We start from the raw sequence: 23,571 nt of genomic DNA on the forward strand, positions 1-23,571 counted from the left end.
CCAACTGCCAATCTGTCCACATCCTCGTGATGTGACGTCATCAGTGGCGAGGAAATCACTACAGGTAATTATGCTCTGATTTATCTATTTACTTATATAACTATTTATCTATTTATATATCTATTGCTAGCGCTGATCTACACAGAACACCACAAAATGACACAGTTACTAAATAAACCCAGACGTGTTTAATTAATTACTTCAGTGAATACATATCATATTATCTATGCATGTGCACATTCTAAACGTCACATAATATCTCCATTTCACAATAAACCATAAATTACTGAGCACCAAGTACATTAAACAGATGTGCTGTTTGCGTATAAAATTTAAAAAGGAACTCAGTCGAAGCTCAATAGCATCAACCAAACTACATATAAAATATCTGTACATCCATCAATTAATAACAACACCCCACGTGAACCTGCTGAATGTGATCAAGATTGTATAACAAAATACTGTATACGTGATTCTTGTGACTTGAAACATGACATCACAAACCACTATACTGGTGACCTCCCACAGGTGGACCAGTCGGTCTCTGAGTAGAATTCTCACTACACAATGCAATACAGTATGATCCAATTTAAGCGTGAAGAGTAATTAGTCATACGCAAAGAAAGGTATCGCCTTCATAAGCCCCTTCTTTGACGGCCTCGCCTTGATATCTAAAGATGTACCATCAATGCCCTCTCCACCTTTAAGAATAATTTCAAACAAGAAGCGCAAAAACGCCTGCAATTGCTGCCTTCTCATTTCTACAAAATTCCCATCCTAAACAATACTGTTCATCAATGTCTGATTCTAAAATTTCTTAGGTTTTGTAATTTACTCTGCTGCCCAATGTCTTCTTTGGAGGAAAATCAAACTTCTTTACAGATTGAAGATAGAGACAAGCCTGGCAAATCAGATAAAGAAAGGCACTTTCAAAAAAAAACAGATTTCACCATGTGTCACATTACACCCACTTGCTTATATAGCTCTCGAAACTGAGTGTAGCGGCGGTAGACGTTCCACTCATCATCTCGAATTCTAATGAACACCTAACATAATGACTTATCAAATCTGTACTAAACTGAAGGCACACTGAAGTTCACGAAACCTGGTAAACGTGATGACTGTCAGCCCCACGTCCATTCAAAAAGGCTGTTGGTATCCATACATTAACCAAACCTGGATTGGTAGGACACAAGTCATTCCCTCTGTTAGAAAAAATTGTTAAAGTATGTTATAGTTTCAGTATACTAAGAATCTGACTATGACACAAACCGTTGCTGAGTGTTTGTCTTCGGCATTTCATCTTGAACAGGCTGTACACATTTGCCAACACTTATTTCAAACTACACTACTGCAGTATTATAAAATACTAAAACTAACCACTCCTCTGTATTGGGGCAGTTGAGATCGCAGTCTTCTGATTTCCAATTCTTTCCGAAGCAACTGAATGTGAAGACTTTCATTAAACTCCATCAGCTCCCCGTGCATCTCAGTGACCTATAACCACATGTACTCCAGAAACATGTACTGTACCTACACTAAAACATGTCACTACCTGAACTAACTTCTTTTCATAATGGTCTGCTTCACTACGCAAAGAATTACAAAGACACACAAATACAGCATCAATTCCACAATGTTAAGCAATGCTAACAACAATCCTACTTGATAGACTCTGCTCGAAATCTAAGAGGTTCCGTAGCAGGCTGAATAGAGGGAACGACAGATAATGCTAATCGAAATCACAAATCACAACAAATTATATGGAATGAACTTTTGCATTAATGTTTGTCACACCATCAGCAGTTTCTTTAGTAAGACTTGAGCTTCTTTCTCTCCTCATTGTTTGCACCACTCCTACATATCTCTTAAGCTGATGCTTTAACAACTCATTCTCGCTACAAACACGATGAAACAAAGAAAGTACAACCAATGAACCAATGCAGAAAAGTTTAACGGAAAGCCAAGTACACAGTAGAAACGGAATTTTACACGCACGCCTCTACTTGTCACCCAAAACCTTGGGGAATACTCAATCTTTTATTTCACTCACAAAATGTAGCCTACGCTATACTAAAATACCTACCGACTCAGCGCTTGCACTTTAGCCTGTGACTCTTCGCTTGCAAGAGCGGCTTCCTCGCGAAAAGCCAGCAAATCTTTCTCCAACGACTCAACCTTGACCGTGAGATCTTCGCATTCTCTTGCCAATACACTGCCGCATAAAACAGTAGAATAGATATGACATGAAAAAATTTACAATAAAGATAATTATCGTAAATGTACTACACTGTACACTCCTTTATCCTTTTTTCTCTCGACAAGCGACGACGTCACTAGGGGATTACAGGTGGGGAAATGAGCGATCACGTGACCTGACTGCTACAAATACCAAGAGCCAGAAAGCACACAGTCATTTTACCGTTGGCGACACCTCCCGCGAAGTTCTGGTTTGCTATGGGGCAAAGTAACAGCCGACCAGTCAACCGCTCGTGTGCGTACAAGGACCTGGTAATCACCATGAACGTTGCGCCCACCCAAACGGTGAATAAGGCTAACTTTCAGCGTCTGCAACGCGACAAGCGCGACCGACGGGAACGCAATACAGTTCAAGACAAATCGTCGTGCTCACTGTCCTCTTCAGATATTGGACTGAAGGTGATAGCACCCGGCTTCCTAATGCAGATAGGCGTCTCCGTGTTCGCAAGGCGAGAGTCGACGGGACACTACCGCATAGGCTTTGTTCAAAAAGTCGATAAGTTTTACAGTCAGCACGAATACGTGGACGAGACGGGGAAACTGACGGGCTACGCGAGATGGGAGATGAAAGACAAGGACGACTGTGTCGATTCGGACGTGATAGATAATATGCCGTATTATAGCAAACGAGCATTCTTCGAATTCGACGCTTCGTGTCTCAGTTCGACGGTCGAGATACTCGGTTATCTGTACATGGACGACCTGCCGTACACGAAAGCTACGTGGAAGCTCGATTTGGAAGATATTGGGCATAAAGGTCATCACTTCTTGAAGAGTATGGTCAGAGATGAAAAATTCTTGACGTGGCTGGTAATACAAGATGTAGAGTCAGGCCATTATCAACCTCTCTTTGTCATCCGAAGAGGCTTCTACTACCGTATCGACATTAACTGTTTGGATAGAAAGGGATTGGAAGTGCCCGTGGAAGAGAGAGCTCGGATTGGCACGTGCAGTAGGGAGAGGGAGTTGCTTCCAGTACTCACGTTTGATCCATGTCTAATTCCTCCACTCCCTGCTTGGCTAAACGGAAAACTATCTGACAAGCACAAGACGGCGAATGACACCATGCGATTTGTCTGGTACAGACACAGGGAATCAACTCCCAAGACAATCAATACATGAGTTGTTTCACAGACATATGTACTTGATACTTTAATTACTAAGTACTAGTCATTAATTAAAGTTTGCTATTAGACTATAATAGTGTGTTTGTCATTGTTGAGTTGTTGTGTCTTATGACAATTGCCAGTTTTAGTTCTGCCTAGCAGAGTTTCTATTTGATTGTTTTGATTCTACAGTAATGGACTAATGGTTTATTCCTACTGTTGTAGGAACTCATCTATTATATGATTAGGTGCACAGGAACCTATTGGGTTCATTGTAAATGGGTGTTTGGCTCATTTTCAAATACTCACTCCAGGACACAGTCTGTCTAATTACATCACTTGCTTTATTTCAGCACCATTCTTGTAAATGTGGGATTGTAGAAATTCTAGATGATGTCATTGCTTGAATTTTACTGGCTTTCAATATATCAGGATGGAGCACATTACATAAGCAAAAGCACCAACTCAACGGCTAGAATAAACATGCCCAGGAGAAACCCTCAGACTGTAGGCACAATTGCCCTCACTTTCAAGGTAAACAGGAACTAGGGGCACCACCTTAATTAATACATTTTTATACTCACTGTCAGCTGCTAAAAACAAACAGTACAGGAAATAGCTGATTCAAACGGGAAGTAGAATACACCTGTTCACAACTGTTAACACTTGCAGCTGCACTGTACATGTTGTAAATATCCACCTCCCAATCTTAGGTATTTGTTTATTCCTATCCTGTTTGTTGTGAGGAGATGGTAACATTGAAATAGAAATAGAGAAAAATACAATACCCATTGGAAAAGGGAAACCTAGTAAACAAGTCTACATAGTAATAGTGGACTACTTTCACTGTAAATCCCCACCCAACAATCCCCATCCACCAAAAAAGACAGGAATCACACCATGGAACGACCAAACCCTCAGTCTCACCTGTTCTTGGCTTCCACTTCATCTTTCCGTTGTATAGCTGATATAATGGCTTGCTTGAGTTCAGCTGTCGCAAGTCAAAGTCATAATAAATAAATTGCTACAAGATGGTTAAACAACAACGAAATCTCACCATTTGTCATACTGTCAGGAGACAAAGAATGCTGGTTGACAACAGGAGAAGGAAGTTGAGATGACTGTGTTGCTAGTTCATTCTGATGACGCACACATGGTTAAAAAAGCAAAAAGGTTAGGAAGTGTAATGTTAACCTCCGTCCTGTCTGTGCTTGGAGAAGACTGTGCTTGTGACAACGAACTAAAATACATTCATGTACCAGACAGAAAATTACAATGAGTACAACATCAAAAAGTACTTCACCTATACTTGCTTCTCTCCAAAGATTGTTGTGCACGATGGGCAGCTTGAAGAGCTTGGACAGCAGCCTTTGTTTCCGATGGCATTCCAAATGTTTGAATTATCATACCCCTTGTTCTAGAGACATCTACAACACAAAACATTTGAGTATGCGTGCCAATCGACAAACCAAGACAAAAACTAGTCAGCTAAGTAGCAACCGTTTTGTGAGCTTGGTTTCCAGCTGTCTAGTGATGCATGAGGATCTATTTGTATTTCTCCAAGTTCAGTTGTTGAGTACAACGAAGGACTGTCGTCTCGTGGCTCAGTCACTGTGACATTGTCACAATCAACTAAGAACATGCAGTGAACATGTTGAAGATACATACTCTGAAATCCTGATACTATTTCCACAGTTGTTGATTCTATGTCTTGTCCATCATTATGGTTACCTAGTTTACTCTTCATTAGATTTTCTGCATTCTCATCACCCGATGGAGTATTCTGCATTGACATCGACGGTGTGGTCAATGGCGAAACAGATTGACTACCAGGCAGAATTGGAATAGATGAAGTCTCTCCATATATTGTTGCATTTTCTGCTGTTCCTGGTTCACTGTCCCCAAATTCACTATGTTTTGATTTTCTCTTCTTCTTTCTTTTCTTTACAGTCATCATCTCTGAACAACACTGTTTATGACGAAGATACAAGAACACAATGTTACAAATGTACCTTTTGCTTCTGGTGCTACTACAGCTTCGGGGACACCCTGTTGAGACTTGTTACTAACAGTTAATGAAGTAGAAAAAGAGCTATTGGATGAGACCTACACATCAAATGTACATAAGATGATAATTCTAATCATGCAGGAAGTTTCAGATACAGTCTCAGTTGTGCTCTTTTCCTAGTGCACAGTATTCGTTCACATGCACGTTGGCTTAGATAATTAACACAACATTTATTGAGCATCATGACAAGAACACTCTACACTTATCAGATAATGGTAAAACCATCAACTTTTCCTGATATTCATCTTGTCATTATATTCAAGATACTATTGACAACTTCAGTCAACCGATTATTCCCGTTATACAACGTACACTATGCTATCTACATACTAGTCCAAACATTCAAGACATCACACACGGATCTTGAAATATATGATCAATAATTGTCATTGTCACTTTAATACTTTTTATTTTACATTGCCAACCTTTGCTAGTCCATTCAAATCTGGATTATCAACTGTCGTTGCAAATAGAATCGAGCTCAAACCTCAACAGAAGATACTTTGCAACCACACAGAAAGAAGAATGTTACAATGTGTCTAACAGTCTGCAACTGTACCTGCTGCCATTTGGGGCAACATACTTGATCTTTCAATATCCAACAAGAATGCATGTGGCTGGTAATGATAACTGATGAAATACAAAAACAACAGAATAAACAAATCTTTCGCAACTGCTTCAAAATGTGTTTCAACTTGAGCATTGATGTATCAGCTAGTAAATCCTGCAAGTATCTCTCCAATGTGTGCTCATTCAATGATGCTCTCAGCCAGGCACGTCCTGCAAACATTGCATAACCTATACATTAGTACATGCACATACATACTACCTAAATTTCTATAAGTTTATATAAATGACAAAGCTAATGTTAAGTCAAGATAGTGCAAACTGAGTACAGTTCAAAAATCAACCAATAACATAATGACAAGATAAAAGAGTCTATCAAATTCTGATAAAATAGATTGTTCATGTGCAACACCAATTGCTAATCAATTGAAAATTTACTAGTAAACACAGCTGTTGTCATTGTCTCTGTGTAACATATTATATCTATAGATATTATAGTAAGAGAATAGTCCCTTCAGTTTCAATACATAACATAGACACTGCTACTTTAATCAATTACATCAACTTTCTTGCTGACTGTTAGTAGTAATTCTGATAACAACACTTACAACCAGCCCAATGGCAGAAGCAATTAATGGTTGCGATTGCCTTCATACATAACCTTCTAAGATCATATTGAATCCAAATCAGTTGTTGTAATGATGAAGATCTTAATTACCCAATGTACTTTGTTATTTCACTTAGATATCTCCCAATTTCAATTTCACAGAAAAAAGATATTAGAACTAAATTCCCTTTCAGTTGAAACGGACTAATTTCCTATGTATATAAACAGATCTGCTCTCGAGTTTTCTCCAATTCTCAAACTGTTTTCAGTTTTCTCTGAATAATTTCTGTTATTGAATAAGCATCTCTATTACCCAATCCACACTGACTCTTGCAACTGAAAACTTAGAAAGAAAGAATCTCTAATTATCAATTGTCTCCAATTGACAGATTTTGTTTCAAGTCGACCATCCAAGTGCATACCCTCCTTAGGAAAGAAAGGTGATAGAACAACACTCTGTGTATGTTTCTCGGTTAGCACATCTGTATTTATTGTCAAAAGCACTCTTCATAACAAGCCAATTACAAAGCCTAATTCAAGCAGCATTTAAGTCAAGCTAGTCAGAGAAGAACAGATTCTTAACAAAAATAGTAAACATTTCACATGTAAATGACATTTAACATTGATTAGAAAAATAACAGTGTGTTAAAATTTAATATTAAAAAGAATATAGAGGAATGTTTTTATAAGTTAATGTAAACCAAACTCTGGGTACGGTACTACTTGAAGTCATCCATTCAATATACAAACAATTACAGATCTTGAGACCCATTGACTAAGTGAATGAGTCATGTGCCATTAACGATATAGCAGTAATAGAAATAATGGCGACACAGGCGCATAGCATAGCTAGCTATGTTAGAGGAATATGCACAATCCCTCTAAGGCCATACAAAGTACATACATAGTTTCACGTCAGTGCCCACATCACTTGCAAACCTCTCGAATGCCCTTCCCTATACACCTGCGCATGCTCCAGCCATCATATTGTCACGTGTCCACCTTGTGATATACATTATAGTGTGTAGTCACTTTTAAACATACTAAAGCTGTGAGCCTGATGACTACAATAACATGTTAATATTAAATTATGGATAGAAGAATGTGTTAAATATTAAACAGATATCACATATTAATGTACCGCACGCACCTAAATTCAGGAAGAGGCTGACGCAAAACTATATATGTAGTTTGTATGGCCTAACCAGAAATCTTTTAATGCTTAAACATGTACTGCAAAGTTACCCTATTGCTACCTGGTAAGATGTGTCTACAACCACAAACAAAAACCTTGAACATGCCCCTAGTTACCAGTCCATAACAGACAGCAATTTAGTTATTAATTGAACTCTAACCTCTTCCTGCATCTGTTGTGATGTGCTCAAGTGTATTAAATCGTTCTAATTCTGATTTGCTAAGATACTCCTTCACGTAAGACCAGAAAACTAAGATAAACATTAAAGCATACCTAAAAGTTAGAAATTCTAGAAACTTATGATCAGGCAACTTGTCACCTGGCTGAGAATCCTGCTTCTGATTAGATGTCACCTTCGTACTATCACAGAAATACATCAACCAGTAGGGATCAGTAGTAGCAAATCATTAGCATTACTTGCTTTCAATATTAATTAACTTAACATCAACTCTATACCATTTTAAGTACATCAAATGCCACGATCTTAGAGATCCGAGTGCTAAATTCATAATAATGTCCATCTACCAAGCAACATCTGTACACAGACCCCTAAAACATCACATCCCCAAGAACCTCACTTAACACTTCTCATTTAATACCTAGACCATGTACAAAAAGCACAAGTAGACCAGAACATTGTTTCAAAGATAACCGTCTAATTCTAAAACACCTAAACTTGTATACCTTATCTTAATGTTGTGGCACTATTCTTCCTCCTTATTATTAAAAGTGCACATTTACAAACATTCACTAAAGAATGGCGCACAACACAAGCTTCCTGGTGTGTTGAACAAGTCCATGCTTCATGACTATGTGGTCCAAGCAATCAACATGCCATGTATGATACAATTGCTCTTGTCTACAATCAAAGCATCTGTTGACTTGACCAAATTCTCTTCAAAGTTGAAAAACTCCATCTTCCTACTTTTATCTCAATGACATGTCATAAGAGTTTTAGTGACAAAGTGCAAGTGCTGCACCTTCGTCCAGCCCAGCCCAGCCCCAAATCAAGAAATGTCACCAGAGAAGATGGAGGTACGCAAAATTCACATGGATATTAATTAATAATAATATTAGTTACAACCACACAACAATAAACGCCATACATGCTTTGGTTGTAAGGTTCCCATGGTGTACACAATCAGATGAGATATACATACAATTTATTAAATTCAATAACAATGTAGAAAAATAACACAGCTAGAATGTCTGCTCACAGTATAGCAGAAGCGGCTATTCGCCTGCTCTTCTTCATTCCATACTGCAAAACGGCTTCAAATTGTTGACACAGGCATACAACCCTACAATATTTAGAATGAGCTAAAAACACGACGTGCCACGTAAGTTCAACTTGCCTTGCGTCTGAGTCTGGAGCTATCTCCGATTTTCCACCAAACCTAACTTGACACTAAACCCCACAATTGATGTCGTCAGAGTCGTTGCAACACGCCTACGCAAACTATTTTCCAACCTGTTTCACAGAATCCAGCAGCCGTTCTAGCAGATTTTGTCGCTCCGAGACATATGCCTGTGAACTCCTTGCTGCTTCAAATTGTAAACAAGTACGGTAGGTCTAGTGCCTCTGCACTGAGTAGATAATTTTCTCCACTTACCCATATCTTACGAAAGGTAAAAACGGCAACGAATGCGGCAATCAAAAATGTTCCTTGATAACAGATAGCAAGACCTACACTCGAGAAACACTGAGCTGTACGGACACTCAATATCAACAAACTATAAGACCCGGATAAGAAACTAGGTGTGCAGCGAATCCACCTCCTTCTTTTTGATTTCTTATGTCAGAAATGTGTAGGTCCTACACTTCTGACGACAGCTGATATGCATGGTAAGTACCGACTTCGATAGCGTAAAGCTGGATTTACAATATGGGAACGCTTGAGCGTCGTGCGTCCAGTCACGTTGTCTTGCGTGGGAGTGGCACGTATCGCGTCACACGCGTCGTACCATTCACAATACGATTTCAGCGCGCCGTAGACGTCGCTGCCTGAATTATTGAACTGACCACTCGCGCTTCGATTTTCTACTAGCAGAACTCTGCCGGAACCCCCAGCTTGCTCAAAATCAATTTCTAGGCGTTCTCCCATGCACCCAGGTCTTTGTACGTCTTGCAGTTGATCATCCACAAGCAAGGACAGCTACCTACACAATCTATAGACCGCTCAACGTCGAGTACAGCGCCCAAATCAATAATCATTGCCCACGGAAGCCACACGTGCATTTATAGTTGGCTGTGATTGGTCGAAATCAAGGTGCTACTTCCGACGCGACGTGTACAGCTTCCGATTCGACGCTCAAATAGAACTTGGTTCTATTTGGACGCGTCGAGTCGCGAGCGTCGCGTCCATCGAACGTCGCGTCGCGTAGACCATTTACAATTTGAATTTGTACTACGCGACGTGACGCGACGCGACACTCAAGCGTTTGCATATTGTAAATCCAGCTTTAGTCAAACGTGCGCTACGTCATGAGTTCATGTTGGGAAAATATGGCAATCTAATTAACATTTTTATTGCACTTTGTTACAGATATGACAACAGATTTTCTATTTGATTATTGATGCTACACCTGTAGTCTAGCTAATTTTTATGTACATGCTCCTAAATCAGAGAATCCAGGCAGTTAGTCCTGGCTATAATCTGCCAAAAATTCATGTCAAATGCATAACCACACAACAGTTGCTACAACAGCAATATGCACAGGTATTTGTCTGGATTTCAATGATCAAGCAGTCAACTCTGTCTCATTGTGACACACTAATTTCTCAAACGCTGCACACATAGTATTAGACAAGTCTTGCTTGTAGTTCTCTGGTATACTGAACAGTTGAACGAGAGCGAAGCAATTGACCAATCACAGAGCAGATGACTACAAACCATGATACAACTGAGGTCCATGTTCCTCCCTATACATTAAGTCATTAACATTAACATTACCTACACATAAACAATGCATGGCTAAATGTAACAGTGCAGAAAGTAAAGCAAATTGTTACAAACCAACCAAAAGATAATTTGCACTGCACCTACCAGTATGAGCTCAAACCTCAGAAACGTGTCACTTGGAAATGGATGGACGAAATCAAAATACTTATCCACAACTTTTGTAAACAATTTACATCTGCACAGCAATAATTACAACAAAATATCACAAGCATCCAATCAACTCTTCTGTTCACCCGGGATAAGATGACCCAGTAGAGGCCACAGTCCTATTGTATGCATCCTCCAGACTACTGCAATATGATGCAACACCTGCAGCAGCACCTCCAGCAGCCATGATCACAAACACCCAAGAAGCACAGCCAAGAAAACATTTTAGCCCAGCAACAACACGAAAACTAAAAAAATTTATGTAACGTTAAAATTCAGTAATTAATTGATTAATTAATTAACAGACATTTAACAAAGTGGTCACGTCCGTCGTGAAAAATCTACACCTCAATTTCGCTCACCGCAAAGATTTTGTATTTGTAGCAAAAATGTCGCCTCCGTTGATGAAGGACGCAATCACGTGCACGAGGAATAGTACGCCAATTGCAGTCACTGCAAAGCCACCGCATGAAATGACTGTGCAGATCCACGTCGCTCCGAAAAAGTTAAAGTTTGAAGCGGCGGTCCAGTCAGCGTAGAGAACGCAGTGGTCCTCAAATTCGTCTTCTAGCAAGTACGTAGAAACGCTGAAGAGAGTTGTAGTGATGAGAGCGCTCACGACACTGCATAGCTCGACAACTGATGCCACATTGCGCCCCATCGCATTAATCTCCGCCTAGAAATAACGGGACGTTATTGCTTTGAGGCAACCTGCATTCGCGGATGCTAACGGGAACTCTAAGATCTATACGCGTGCGCAATTCACACCGTGGGAGTGGGAAAGGCAACCTTTTTCTTGTACAGCCATTACAGCCTACAAACTACAAGTAGATCTAGTGTACCACAAGAAAGGTGGTACGCATAGTATCAAACTTTTGGATACAGTATAGGCCTATATCCAAGTGTTATTGCTAACTAATTACAATTAAATTTCTCATCAGCTTTAATATTTAGTTGGTTTTGAGTATCTAGAAAACATTGCTCAACTATTAAATATTAGAAAGCACCAAACTATAGCTAAGCACAAATCCTGACTGATTTTGAAATTTCTTGGTTAATTAATTGCCGAGCGTAGCGAGGCTTCTAATCCAACAGAAAGTGGCGTGGTCCTATGGCAGCTCTTGGTATCTAGATGTATGTCTGTACACGCGAACCTCAAATTTCTCCTCTCCACGACCAGGTTTCATTCTAGGACCTACTTCAAAAAATCGTTTCCGTGTCTGACTACAGATCAGTATAGGAACGATTCGTGCAAGTGACCAAACAGCCAAGAAAAAGTCTCATAAAGTTCCGTCGCCCCATCCTTTTGTATTGTAGCTAGGGATTGTGTGTACTTGACCAGCTGAATGCCACCTATATACAGTCAACTATTCACACGTCCCATACTACAATCAATCCTTTACTATATAGCTACACTGTGCTGCATCTAACACTGTTGATAGACAATGTTTGCCGATATCAATGTCTATGTCAGTAAATACCATACCACTGTTACAACGGAACTGAGTGCATACCTAGACTGTACATTTCAATTGTCTTGATCACAATCGCAAAACGACGACTACCTATACCAGGCCTATATACTAATCTAAACTACTAGGAAGTTCGCATGTTTACTTCCATGACAGAGTTTCAACAAACTAAATACGTATTGTCTAGCTACAACTAGTTAAAGTTAAATTTGCATTAGCACTAAAGTTTTGGTACAAGAAAGAATGAAGTAGTAAAGTGCTAACAGTGCACACGCCTACACACGTTATTTCCTAAATGGAACAACACTACTATATTGTCTACAAATACTATATGTAGAAATACTATATGTATATGTCTTGTCTCGTTTGCTCTACATTCACACTGCAAGAGATCCTCAAAATTACTTTTAGTTTACTACCAGTATGCCCATGACCTAGCTTTGTTGTGACATGATCATTCTGACTCATCACATTCCTACACCCTCTCTCTTCTCCAAAGCTATAGTACTCTAACACGGGTGTGTGTGCAAACGTGAGACTGTAACCACATGATTCTTCAACTTTAATCAAAAATTCAAGGAACATGCAGCAACAGTATCATTCAGTCCTATTGTTGTTTAATCCACTGAGCAAATGGACCTCGATTTCGATCATGTTGCACTCCAACGCCATCTGGGATGAGTTCTCCATCAGCACGCATTTGCTCATAAACATTGCGATCCCACTTTGTAAAGCCCCACTTCTTGGACACAAATATCTGCAAACAAACCAATGAATCCCCTAACACTTCTGTGGTGACAGCACAAACAACCTTTTGGCGTCCCGGAAACTTAAACTTTGCTCTTCGAAGAGCTTCCTTTGCACTATTTTCATTGTTCATCTTAGTACGAACAGAGATAATAGGCTGACCTATGTGGACACGAGCCACAGTGCCACAAGGCTTTCCAAAAGCACCTCTCATCCCAGTCTGAAGCCTGATATAAATGAACCATACACAAGATCTAACTCACAAGACAGCTCTTCCATTATTCATCACTTACCTATCAGCTCCAGCGCACGACAACATCTTATTGATGCGCAACACATGAAAAGGATGAAGTCTGATACGAATGTGAAATGCGTCCTTGCCACAATGCTTGACCATGTACTTATTCGCACAAATGCGACCTGCTTCTAGAGCCTCACTTGACAGCTGTTCAAACTCATCAGAAACAAGATGCACACACAACGGGAACTCGTCAACATGAGCTTTCTTCCTTCCCAAGTCGTAGATTCTGATCTTCGGATCTGCGTGACAAAAAGCTTTTCAGGTCACTCATGTTCCACCATCAATTCATAAGCGTCTTACCTGGAACACCTCGACAGAACCGAGACTTTGGATAAGGTTTGTCTTTACAGTACCGATAGCTGAAACGACGAGACAGAAAAGTGAGACAAACGTGACAAAAATAGAAGAGGTCTTCCAATCGCCAAAACGGTGTTTCAACAACCAACTGTATTTACCATCGAGCAGGACGTCGTCCCATATCTCACGTCTCCCTACAAACCAGCGATTGCTTTCTTACAACTGGATGACGAGGACTGTCCTCACGCCGAGTCACACAGAGCATGCGCACTAAATAAACAACTTCCTAGTTAGCATAAAAATACTAATATTCTAACGCAATTTATTTTTTAATTAAATATTCTAAAGCGATTTACAAGTATAACTAACAACTACGGCTAAGGGAAATGGTAAAAAATCTATAACACAGGGCACGTATAAATTATTTTATTGTTGCAAAGTGGTGCCGTAGAAAGTCCCGGATACCCGCGAGGTGGTGTTGACGGTCAGAGAGACACCAACTTGTCGTCGCATTATGTTTTGAATTGTTTACTATGAATGAGACTAAATTCGACTGTTCTAATGACAATCCGACACCAGAACACACTAACAGTCTGAGCGACACGAAAGAAAAAGAAATCGAAGAGACGGAATTCAATTTTGCTTTGTCGAGTTCCTTCAGACGTTACTGCTACCATGTGATTACATCGAGACTGTTTACTGTATTTCCCCTGATCGTTATTTTCATGAACACCATTACACTAGCCACCCTGACATTCAAACAGGCGGAAATTATCGCTGGATGGCAACTGTCTCTTCTGGACACGATCTTCTTGTCTGTCTATCTGTTTGAGCTCTTTATCAAACTCTACGTCTGGCGTATTCGATACTTCAAGAGTGGTTGGAACATTTTTGACTTCACCATTGTCTTGACAAGTTTAGTTGACCTTCTGATCACATTGATAGCCAATGGAGTCTCGACTTTCGATAGTAAAACTCTAAATGTACTTCGTGTGTTCCGCGTGGTTCGAGCTCTAAAAGCATTGCGAGTTCTCAGAACCATTCGTCTTCTCAAGCACCTTCAGATAATTGTTGCAACGTTGCTGAAGTCGATTCCTGCAATGGGAAATATTGTCATTCTCATCGGACTCGTTCTCTATCTGTGTGCCATTATTGGAAAAGGTATTTATGGAGACATTGATCCTATACGGTTTGGAAACCTCGGACGAGCTTCATTTACTCTTTTCCAGTTAATTACACTCGACGACTGGTTTTTTGTGTTCTCTACCATTGAAACCCAGCATCCTTCATATCAACATATCTTACTCTTTCTCCTAATCTTCATCATTTTGGAAACATTTATTTTCATCAATCTATTTATTGCTGTGATTGTCGACAGCCTTTCACGAACACAGGCAGCAGCTGAAGCTGAAGAGAAAGAGGAAGAAAAACAAACAGTAGACGACCAAAGACTTCAAGAACAGCATAAGTATGCACAAAACGTGCAGGAGACTTCGAATGAACAAGCTCTTGCTATTGAGGATTATTACGCTGATCAGCAGGTAACAGACAAGCAAATGAAACTGATAGGTCACTACTGTGCTTTATTAGTGGCTCTGGAACATAATCTATGCCGGGACACTAGCCACCGTGCTGGGCTTGATGAGCTAGTTGCCCTAGTAGACACAGCTGAGCAATAGTGTACATCTACTTTTTCACTTTGGCAGTCAGTGACTACTGCACTTTCTGTAAGCCATGATGTATAGTCATGTTCATAATTAATACAAAACTAGATCAGTACAATATAGTATTCTATTTTCCCTAATACATTGTGTCGTACGGTATTCAACCCTTCTAGAGCTTGTAGTGTGCTTGTCTTGGCAAAGATGACTCAAACTTACTGATGTTGACTGTCCTGCAAGTAAAGATGAACACAAGCTACTAGTGCTAAGGAAGGAAACAATGACAACCTATGGCACGGCATCATACAATACAAACCTTATCAACTTCAGGAAACACTTCCTTGACTATCATATCTAATAGAATGAAGAATAACTACAAAACAATAAACAGCTGAGCTCATCATGGCGACACAAATAGACTAAATTGTCACTGACATGTTGATTCAATTCTGGATGTTGCAATGCTTCAAATATAGTTGTCATTCCCTCCCTGTAGTTTTCATCTCCTAGCAGCTTGGCCACAATATCTATTAGCCCCAGCATTGTAGTATACAACAGCTCTATTCTCGAATCAGAAATCTTACGAGGCGGGTACTTGATCAGCTCCTCCAGAGTCTCTATTGACCTTTCTCTGATTTGATCAGAAGTTCTAATATATAAGCCGTCAAACGAATGCTCTGATCTGATGAAGTTACTAAAAAGTTACCTTGGAGGATCTTTGTCAAAAAACAATGTGTCTGCAAAGTAAATTAGTCTTGATCATACAAAACAACGCACATTTTAGATCACTTACCCCTTAGTAAATGAATTATATCAACAAGGTAGTCTTCTCTTAATATAATATCCATCTTGCCGCAAAGAAAACTAAAAAATTATTCAGACAGTATTTGAAGAAACCTAATTCCTCAAATCCTTCACAAAAATAGACTATAACCTGTCCAGAAAAGCCTCAAAGGTATTCTGACCGAGCAATTTTGCACAATAAAGCACATGATGAAGCCATGAGGGAACACACCAAACTTCCCTAACTACATTCATCGTTATCAGTAACTGAATGTGAGTGGTAACTAATCCAAGAATCCAATAATTCTGTCTATAAGTTGTACTAATAGACGTACCCAGATAGAGCACAATGTCAGCAACCCCATCCAGTCGAAAGGATTCTTCATCTATAAACGAAGGTAAACAGTACAGCTATAGTACTGCACAAGTTCTTCAGTTATCTTATACCATCGTTTTTGTCTGTCATCTTATTGTGTTCTTCCCAATATCTGTGAGCAAACAGGTTTACAAACATTATAGTTTAACAATGTGGATCACACACTTTACCTTTTACCCACTGGTCCAGGGTCGCACACCTCCTATTGTATCAGACCAAAATATTTCAAAGCAAATATGAAGCCTATTGTCTACAATAACAACGTCTATGCTAATATTACACTCTCTAAACAACACGCAAGTCATAATACATTCGTAATCATTAGGATGACAACAAATTAGAGCAAACATATCAAGACATAAATTTCATAATCTACACAGACTGTTGATCTAATTCCCTATAAATGAATTGACTTATTGCTGTCTAGAACTGTGTATTAGTATACTAGTTCCTGTCTCATCTATCAATGAATTACAGAACCACAACAAACTGCTTTACCATCTCATATTGCTTTCTAGCTATAGCGCACTTCTCGTGTTCAGCATTCCATTCTGCAACCATCTCTTCACTTCAAACACAACAAATTCTTTTTACTTAAAACCAAATATGTCCATCAACATGACTTACGTAGGGTGAGGTCTGACTGTTTCAATCGACTGCAAAAATGATGTCAAGAAGGTCTCCAAGTGTTGCCCTCTCTGCAAGTGACAGTTCCCATCAGAACAAAACTCTAATCTGGATAACCAAACTCTGAACTTAACTCCTTCTTTAGCTTTTGTTGCACTGACTTGATCATCTTTCCTATAAGAAACCACAACTTCATGTAGTAGCTACCAATGTAAATTCAAGCTAAAATAAACGCTGAAACACAGCAGTGAGAAAGGTGTTGGGAATACAAAAAGCCTATTCCATGCATTTTAAAGCAGATGACTGACATTAAAACCTCTAACCTGCTTTATCACCAACAGTCCGAACAGCAAATTTTGAGTTATATTCTTCTGTATCCGGAGTCAAAAAACTGTACAACAGCTGACTTCCTTTCAATACTGAGTCTCCAACCAAAGTCTAACCAATCTTACGATCAACAACCCAATCACACAAATGCAAGACAAGTTATACTCTAAGATACGTCTCCAATTCTGCTTTTTTCTTGTCTACTCTTTCCCGAGACATTAACAAAGTAAATCCTTTTGGTGGTAAACGAATGTGCTGAATATGATCTACAGACAAGTTGTGCAACTGTAGCTGCACTTACAATGTACATACAGTATGCACATAACAGCAGACATACATACCATGAAATGATCTCAACTGACTGTCTAATGATCTAAACTCTTTCCAACGCCTACAACAAGAACAAATGAATCAAAACAAATTAATTTCAAGAAGTCAATAAACAATACGTTTATCTACCTGAATAATGCCCATTGAAAGTGAGTTTCATCTACAATCAACAATGTAAAATTTTGATATTCAGAAGGTAAAAGAGACTCACCTGCTGATGAGACACCACTAGTATCCACGGCTATAGAGCATTTCAATGACTGATTGGTTCCACGACCTTCCAAGGAAGCTATGATGATCTTGACATTCCATTTGCTCATGTCCACTTGCGGCGATGACTGTTCAATTGGTTCTACACGATCATCGTCTAATATATCATCATCTGAAGGCATCTGAAGAACAGAGCTGCTTTGCTATTGAAACAAACTCTCACAAATATGGATTACAGGAGAAGGCACTTGACAATGCTCATAGTCATCATCAACGTCGATAAAAGCCTTGCCATCTTCTGAAACACAAAACACTAATTAACTATTTCTATATTATGGACATACAACTGCACTATGAGCATGCAGTCACACGCTAAAATCAACTGTTTTGATGCCACCATACTTTTCCACATCTAGTTAAAAATCAAAAAAAGTTCTTAAAAACTTCTTTCACCAAACATTCCCTTTCAGTAAAAAGTTTAAAATTGATCTGTGTTTCACACATAATAAAAGGTACTGATAAAAACATCCCCCAAACTGAAACTATGCAACAGTGAATTTAGCATGTGCTTATCTGACTGAATTAATATCAATACTTACTTGAATCTTGCAGCTTGTCTTTCAGCTTGCTATGAAGTCTTTTAAAAGGCTGGAGAACCCTGTTTCTTTTCTCCTTCCTGCAAATAATTATAACAATGGAAACAAGCATATCACAACCAATACACCAAAACAAACCAACAAGAATAATCAATTAAGCAATAATACTACATGCATTGGAAAAAACTTATTGCAATGGAATTTGCTTGCAAAATTTGACTAAAGTTCAAAATACATATATCAGTTACATTGTAAATTCTCCTCATTATTATTCATGACCACAAATTGTACATGCACTGCCACACTACTCAACTGATTATATACTAAAACACAAAATTTAATGTAGGACAAATCTCTAATGCGGCTTTGCAAAAGTTTATACTATGCTACAACAGTACCCAATTGGCATCAAGCATAAACAGTACAAAAAACACTATTAATTACTGTTTCTTCAAATCTGTGACATTATAACCTCCTTGTTCCCAGTATATCGACAAGCATATATAAGATAGATTTATTATGATAGCGACTTTGCTTGTTGCTTACATGAAACCCTAGATGCTAAAGACTCTCACTTATGCTTTCAAACAGACAGACACAAATTTTTATTAAAACACATACTTTTTAATTGAAACTTTTGGTGCATATGCTGGCAGCCTGCTTCCACACAAATGTTCATAGTACTGCAAAAAAAGTAAGCAATCGTTTCAAAATCATAAACAGCTAGTAGAAGCAAGAAACAAACAGTGTCGCTGTGATGAAAAAGAGGACTGTAAGTATTCTCCAAAAGCTTATTCACATATTCATAAGCCCTAACAAACATTCTTACTAGTAAAATTACACACGAGGAGAAAAGATGTACACAACTTGATTAGTGGAGTTGATTGTTTAAGTCTTCTCAAACCTTCCTTTGGATTATCAGCATTATAAGCTTCCACAGCTAAAACACAAACCCTTTGCATCATAAATTAAAGTAAATAAATTACACAGTTCACCTGTTTGCAGATCATTTACAATCTGTTGGTCCATTAGAATTTTGTCCCATGCATTTGGAGCAAAGTAGGTCTCATACAAAGTTTTGGCCTTTACAATACAACAGCTGTGATACAGTACTCACTGACTTTTGTCTGCATTATACTTAGCCAACCTCATTGAGCAATGACCGGCATTCTTCATCAGACAAATCATCTCTCACAGACCGTCGAGTTAAATCCTCTGCAACATGTATAGTAGGCAAGACAAAATAATATGTAATGGACAGCCCGTGACTTACCCAGTGCCAAACAGAACTGTAAGACACCAGTTGTTCCCTCAGTTTTCATAAATTGCATAAAGGGAAATAGTGCACCATCAGATGTCAGCAAGTCTGATAATGGTAACTGTAGTGTCTACATAATGAAACGTAGTTCATCCGAAGTTGAAACCAAACACACATCTTTCTAGATGCTCACTGAATGAGATACTGTTGATCTAACAAATGATGACATAATTGGAACGGAACGACTAGGCCTTGCCAAAGGAACTATTGGCTGTCAACAGCAAATGTAAAAGTTACTACAGTGTGCAATGCATAGTCCATCTTACCTTGGCAGGAGCAAGCAGTTCTAAAATGATCTTGTTCACAAAATCCTGTACAAAGCAATAACACAAACCATAGCAAACAACAGACTGACAAAATTGATTCAGAATAAACGCATTCAAATGCTACGGCCAATGGCACTGTTGCATTTGTAAGTAACTAAGCACAAACGTAATAATGAGCACAGCACCACAAAGAGCGATGATTTATTGCTCTGTTAAATTAATGCATCTATGACAAAGTGCCATTTGTTTTCTCATGCAGCTACATTAGATTATGTTCATACCTCTCTATAATTTCACACTCTGCCATTTCATGCCTACCAATTTGTACTTGACACTACAACTGCTTATCTGACTAATGTATCTAAATCCAGACCTCTCAACTCTCACGATTTCATCGTGAGACTTATGATTTACGGGCATGTCTTATGATCTCACGATTTGCACCCAATTCTCACAATTATCAGTCTTTTCTCCTGACAATCCTACCGTGAGACACTCTGACAGTCGTTTTGTGCAGACTCGTTAGCTCCGTCTTTCTGGATATAGCGGATTCTTTGAACTAGACCCTATACACGGCTCTGCTTGCTTGTATCTGAGATATCTGGTGTATCTACCTACAGCAAACGTAACGTTTGGAAGTTCAAGGCAAAGCCTTGGCGCACACAAACACAATGCAAGGCCAACACATAATCTGTTGACCATGCCCACTTCAGATATGTGTTAATGAGCGTTGTTGTTTAAAAAAGTCTCAAGATTTAGTGCGAAAAAAGTTGAGAGGTCTGTAAATCTTGCCATACTAACAGGATTGATGATGGTATCACAAGCCATCGTCAGTAGCTTATGTGCCCACAATTCACGCAGAAATCCAACCAAGCTCCTGCAACACCAAACACTAGCTAATAGTTCAAAAAAAGACAGCCAAAAATACATTCATACTTGCATCGAAGTGCAGTGGAAGGAAGAAGATATGGAAAAAGTGCATCTCCTAGTTGCCGTAAATATCGAATGCGAGCATGTGGTCCTCGAGCTGCATGGTGAATACGATTACCATATTCTTGAAGCACAACATCAGCTAGTGCTTGATCACGTCGATGTGGATCTACACGTTAACAGAGAGATTTGATTCAAGTGCTCTATTACTATCAAACTTGCACAACGTTTTCTCTTTGCTTGAAGATAAACATGTATGTGAGCTACACCAGCCTGTGCCAGTTTACCGGTAACAAACTGTGAAATATCAACCTATAAATACAATAATATGTAGGTCCTACTTCTACAATGGTACTGTAATAACAAAGGTATTGATTACTTTGCTTGCCCGTTGAACTAAAATAGCAACCATGTGTCGAAGACTGGATCTGATTTCATCAACAACAGCTTCATTGGTGGTAAGATCACTGAAGAACTTACGTTCAGCACTCATCGTGCAATAGAAAGTGGAATACTTACCGATACCAAACATACACAAAGTCTCGTAAAACAAGTTCAAAAAACTGAATTCAAACAAGGCAGTATAGATGACATTAATTGATACACAGAGAAGATAACAATACCTCAGCGATGGCTTTATCTACACTCTCTGGAATCAGTACTTTATTCCATGGCTAAAATAAAAACATGAAACAATGCATTTTTGAAAAAGGTAAAGGACAAATTATAGCCAGCACAGTTAGCTACTGTCTATCTCGATACATGTAAAATTTCTTCTTCCTTATACCAACTACGTGTTGTTTGACAAAAGTGAGTAGTAGAGATCGATCAAAATATATAAATTTATAAATTATTAATCCCAACAGTCTCAATAATAATGAAATAAGATTGTAAGATATTCCTATTTCAAATCTTATTCAATTTATTAAATTAATTAAAATTCTATGCAATTTTTTAAGTGTACATGTGATTGAGTAGAAGTGGACTAACAGCTAGAAGGCACTCAGATAAACAACCATTACTAACATTATTAAATCATATTCCCAAACATTAATATCAATTAACACAACCTTGTGAATATATGTAACTCTCACAACTATCTTAATTAATTCCAGACTAACAAATCTTCCAGTTTCACAATCATCAACCTCACCTCAGGACTGGCATTGGTTACATCTCGTCTACAATAATACACAAAACTCCAACATACAGAGAGGTATACGAAGAGATGTCAAAACTACCTACCTATGTCTCTGACAGTTTTCATTGCCACATATTCCACAGCCGCTGCTAACAGGCTCTTTTCGAATTGCAGGTTTCCGTTTGGTAAACAGCAGCAGACTAGGAACCATCGGCCACGTACTCAAAACCAGATATCCCATCATTGAACCGATAACCATGGACCATAGGCACAAGAGGAATGTCAGGTGACTGATCATAAAACAACAACAGGAATTGAAGAGAAGAGTGTGTATGAAATTCAAAGAAATAAGAAGAGTACACCTTTTGTAAATGAAAGTTAGGAAAACGACGGACGAAATGCTACCAAACAAATAGAATCTGAGAGAGAGCGGAGACAGCAAATGTGAGTCCATCACTCCCCATCGGTATTTCCCAGTGATCACGTGACCCGACGGTAGCGGCATCCGGTCGGCAAGAGAATGTAGACATTTTTAGTTTTAGTACAATAAACTGCGGGCGTTTCCAAAAATCAAGTTTGCATTTCTTTGCGCACATGAGCAAACGTTTATTAATTAAATTTTCAGATTATCGACTTGATCTATGACGCACAAAGGGTATCACTAGAAGTATGTACTGACATGGTATACTGTATACAGCACACTGTATAATTATTTCTGAGTGAAAAGTTTGCACAGCCGCAACTCGCGAGGTTCCTATTTATTTATATACGTCTAATTTATACCTAGATATCTGAATTTTGTCGAGCTGCAGTATCAAAATTTACTAAAGATGTGCTGTGCCATATTGTGTAGTACAGGTAAATGTGATTAATGAAACTTTGCATAACTGTAGTTATTACGTATTTGACAAATTGTTCATTTAGTTAATTCATTTTCGCTACTCAACAATGAGTTCACGACTTCCAATCAGCTGTGTTTACAATTTGTCTTTGATGAACATGTTTATGATTACGTACAAGACAATTAGTCACCAGATGTCTGACTGTATAATGATAACATTGCTTAGTTACTCATAAACAAGAAATAGTGAATTTGCACAAAGCCCATGATGTTTGACCATCACAATAAATGCACTGCATCTGTGTACTAAAAGATTAGCTCCATGAAATTATCCACAACAATGAAACGCTCTAGTACAAAACTAGCAAGCAGACCCGACAATATTATACACTTGACACATACTGTAGCTTCTCCACACTCGACACACAGTACGTTT

At 38.7% G+C, this 23,571-nt stretch overlaps 6 protein-coding genes across 9 annotated transcripts; 2 read left to right on the plus strand and 4 right to left on the minus strand.

The window, feature by feature from the left end:
* Positions 1-236: 236 nt before the first annotated feature.
* On the minus strand, positions 237-9,541 carry LOC134184246 (sorting nexin-29-like). Of its 3 annotated transcripts, none has more exons than XM_062651884.1 (27): positions 9,416-9,541; positions 9,274-9,344; positions 9,158-9,210; positions 9,020-9,103; positions 8,122-8,162; positions 7,963-8,052; positions 6,129-6,213; positions 5,993-6,063; positions 5,859-5,920; positions 5,378-5,471; positions 5,034-5,324; positions 4,866-4,976; positions 4,669-4,792; positions 4,560-4,605; positions 4,423-4,504; positions 4,293-4,356; positions 2,087-2,215; positions 1,798-1,898; positions 1,666-1,732; positions 1,556-1,589; positions 1,381-1,497; positions 1,273-1,313; positions 1,106-1,205; positions 972-1,046; positions 836-901; positions 617-777; positions 237-560 (listed from the first exon to the last, which is right to left on the minus strand). In XM_062651884.1, exons 1-27 carry the CDS (start codon positions 9,417-9,419, stop codon positions 497-499), a joined length of 2,328 nt encoding a protein of 775 aa, XP_062507868.1. In that variant the 5' UTR covers positions 9,420-9,541; the 3' UTR covers positions 237-496. The 3 variants fall into 3 exon arrangements, with proteins under 3 accessions (XP_062507868.1, XP_062507869.1, XP_062507866.1); XM_062651885.1 differs by having other exon boundaries at positions 4,675-4,792; positions 9,274-9,347; XM_062651882.1 differs by having other exon boundaries at positions 9,274-9,347.
* On the plus strand, positions 2,424-3,558 carry LOC134184247 (uncharacterized). Its single transcript, XM_062651886.1, has one exon. It carries the CDS (start codon positions 2,458-2,460, stop codon positions 3,379-3,381), a length of 924 nt encoding a protein of 307 aa, XP_062507870.1. The 5' UTR covers positions 2,424-2,457; the 3' UTR covers positions 3,382-3,558.
* Positions 9,542-10,322: 781 nt separating the features above from the next.
* LOC134184575 (uncharacterized) lies at positions 10,323-11,649 on the minus strand. Its single transcript, XM_062652308.1, has 4 exons — positions 11,275-11,649; positions 10,999-11,160; positions 10,850-10,940; positions 10,323-10,725 (listed from the first exon to the last, which is right to left on the minus strand). Exons 1-4 carry the CDS (start codon positions 11,571-11,573, stop codon positions 10,606-10,608), a joined length of 672 nt encoding a protein of 223 aa, XP_062508292.1. The 5' UTR covers positions 11,574-11,649; the 3' UTR covers positions 10,323-10,605.
* A 1,268-nt stretch (positions 11,650-12,917) lies between these two features.
* On the minus strand, positions 12,918-14,001 carry LOC134184217 (large ribosomal subunit protein uL16-like). Its single transcript, XM_062651852.1, has 5 exons — positions 13,888-14,001; positions 13,733-13,791; positions 13,425-13,671; positions 13,196-13,358; positions 12,918-13,141 (listed from the first exon to the last, which is right to left on the minus strand). Exons 1-5 carry the CDS (start codon positions 13,908-13,910, stop codon positions 12,992-12,994), a joined length of 642 nt encoding a protein of 213 aa, XP_062507836.1. The 5' UTR covers positions 13,911-14,001; the 3' UTR covers positions 12,918-12,991.
* Positions 14,002-14,216: 215 nt separating this feature from the next.
* LOC134184592 (cation channel sperm-associated protein 1-like) lies at positions 14,217-15,523 on the plus strand. Its single transcript, XM_062652328.1, has one exon. The coding sequence runs from the start codon at positions 14,263-14,265 to the stop codon at positions 15,406-15,408; it is 1,146 nt and encodes a 381-aa protein (XP_062508312.1). The 5' UTR covers positions 14,217-14,262; the 3' UTR covers positions 15,409-15,523.
* Positions 15,420-22,751, minus strand: LOC134184591 (sorting nexin-14-like). Of its 2 annotated transcripts, XM_062652327.1 has the most exons (38): positions 22,657-22,751; positions 22,399-22,584; positions 22,307-22,334; positions 21,777-21,827; positions 21,673-21,716; positions 21,533-21,620; positions 21,381-21,465; positions 21,272-21,322; positions 21,160-21,208; positions 21,025-21,100; positions 20,224-20,268; positions 20,091-20,168; positions 19,913-20,027; positions 19,787-19,854; positions 19,635-19,722; positions 19,507-19,579; positions 19,385-19,451; positions 19,261-19,322; positions 18,643-18,719; positions 18,280-18,341; positions 18,045-18,225; positions 17,963-17,993; positions 17,845-17,894; positions 17,669-17,769; positions 17,500-17,614; positions 17,310-17,350; positions 17,177-17,247; positions 17,048-17,117; positions 16,720-16,751; positions 16,621-16,661; positions 16,509-16,559; positions 16,325-16,418; positions 16,184-16,254; positions 16,097-16,127; positions 15,975-16,039; positions 15,826-15,917; positions 15,707-15,763; positions 15,420-15,623 (listed from the first exon to the last, which is right to left on the minus strand). In XM_062652327.1, exons 1-38 carry the CDS (start codon positions 22,746-22,748, stop codon positions 15,606-15,608), a joined length of 2,697 nt encoding a protein of 898 aa, XP_062508311.1. In that variant the 5' UTR covers positions 22,749-22,751; the 3' UTR covers positions 15,420-15,605. The 2 variants fall into 2 exon arrangements, with proteins under 2 accessions (XP_062508311.1, XP_062508310.1); XM_062652326.1 differs by having other exon boundaries at positions 21,160-21,322.
* Between the last annotated feature and the right edge of the window lie 820 nt (positions 22,752-23,571).

Source organism: Corticium candelabrum, chromosome 9 (genome assembly GCF_963422355.1).
Source record: "Corticium candelabrum chromosome 9, ooCorCand1.1, whole genome shotgun sequence".
Taxonomy (NCBI): domain Eukaryota; kingdom Metazoa; phylum Porifera; class Homoscleromorpha; order Homosclerophorida; family Plakinidae; genus Corticium; species Corticium candelabrum.

What these genes read in the sequence shown, in the direction of transcription:
- LOC134184217 (XM_062651852.1), bottom strand. Translation starts at nt 13,910, where the DNA reads ATGGGACGACGTCCTGCTCGATG. An exon ending in GTTCTGTCGAGGTGTTCCAG is followed by an intron (nt 13,672 to 13,732) that starts GTAAGACGCTTA and finishes TTTGTCACGCAG; the next exon opens with ATCCGAAGATCAGAATCTAC. An exon ending in AGTTTCCGGGACGCCAAAAG is followed by an intron (nt 13,142 to 13,195) that starts GTTGTTTGTGCT and finishes GTTTGTTTGCAG; the next exon opens with ATATTTGTGTCCAAGAAGTG.
- LOC134184575 (XM_062652308.1), bottom strand. Translation starts at nt 11,573, where the DNA reads ATGGGGCGCAATGTGGCATCAGTTGTCGAGCTATGCAGTGTCGTGAGC. An exon ending in ACAAATACAAAATCTTTGCG is followed by an intron (nt 11,161 to 11,274) that starts GTGAGCGAAATT and finishes AAATTTTTTTAG; the next exon opens with TTTTCGTGTTGTTGCTGGGC. An exon ending in ACTGGGTCATCTTATCCCGG is followed by an intron (nt 10,941 to 10,998) that starts GTGAACAGAAGA and finishes ATTGCTGTGCAG; the next exon opens with ATGTAAATTGTTTACAAAAG.
- LOC134184591 (XM_062652326.1), bottom strand. Translation starts at nt 22,748, where the DNA reads ATGGACTCACATTTGCTGTCTCCGCTCTCTCTCAGATTCTATTTGTTT. An exon ending in GCCGGTCATTGCTCAATGAG is followed by an intron (nt 19,723 to 19,786) that starts GTTGGCTAAGTA and finishes TGTATTGTAAAG; the next exon opens with GCCAAAACTTTGTATGAGAC. An exon ending in TATAATTCATTTACTAAGGG is followed by an intron (nt 16,128 to 16,183) that starts GTAAGTGATCTA and finishes TTTACTTTGCAG; the next exon opens with ACACATTGTTTTTTGACAAA.
- LOC134184592 (XM_062652328.1), top strand. Translation starts at nt 14,263, where the DNA reads ATGAATGAGACTAAATTCGACTGTTCTAATGACAATCCGACACCAGAA.
- LOC134184247 (XM_062651886.1), top strand. Translation starts at nt 2,458, where the DNA reads ATGGGGCAAAGTAACAGCCGACCAGTCAACCGCTCGTGTGCGTACAAG.
- LOC134184246 (XM_062651882.1), bottom strand. An exon ending in GCTCCAGACTCAGACGCAAG is followed by an intron (nt 9,104 to 9,157) that starts GCAAGTTGAACT and finishes TAAATATTGTAG; the next exon opens with GGTTGTATGCCTGTGTCAAC. An exon ending in AATAGTATCAGGATTTCAGA is followed by an intron (nt 4,977 to 5,033) that starts GTATGTATCTTC and finishes ACAATGTCACAG; the next exon opens with TGACTGAGCCACGAGACGAC.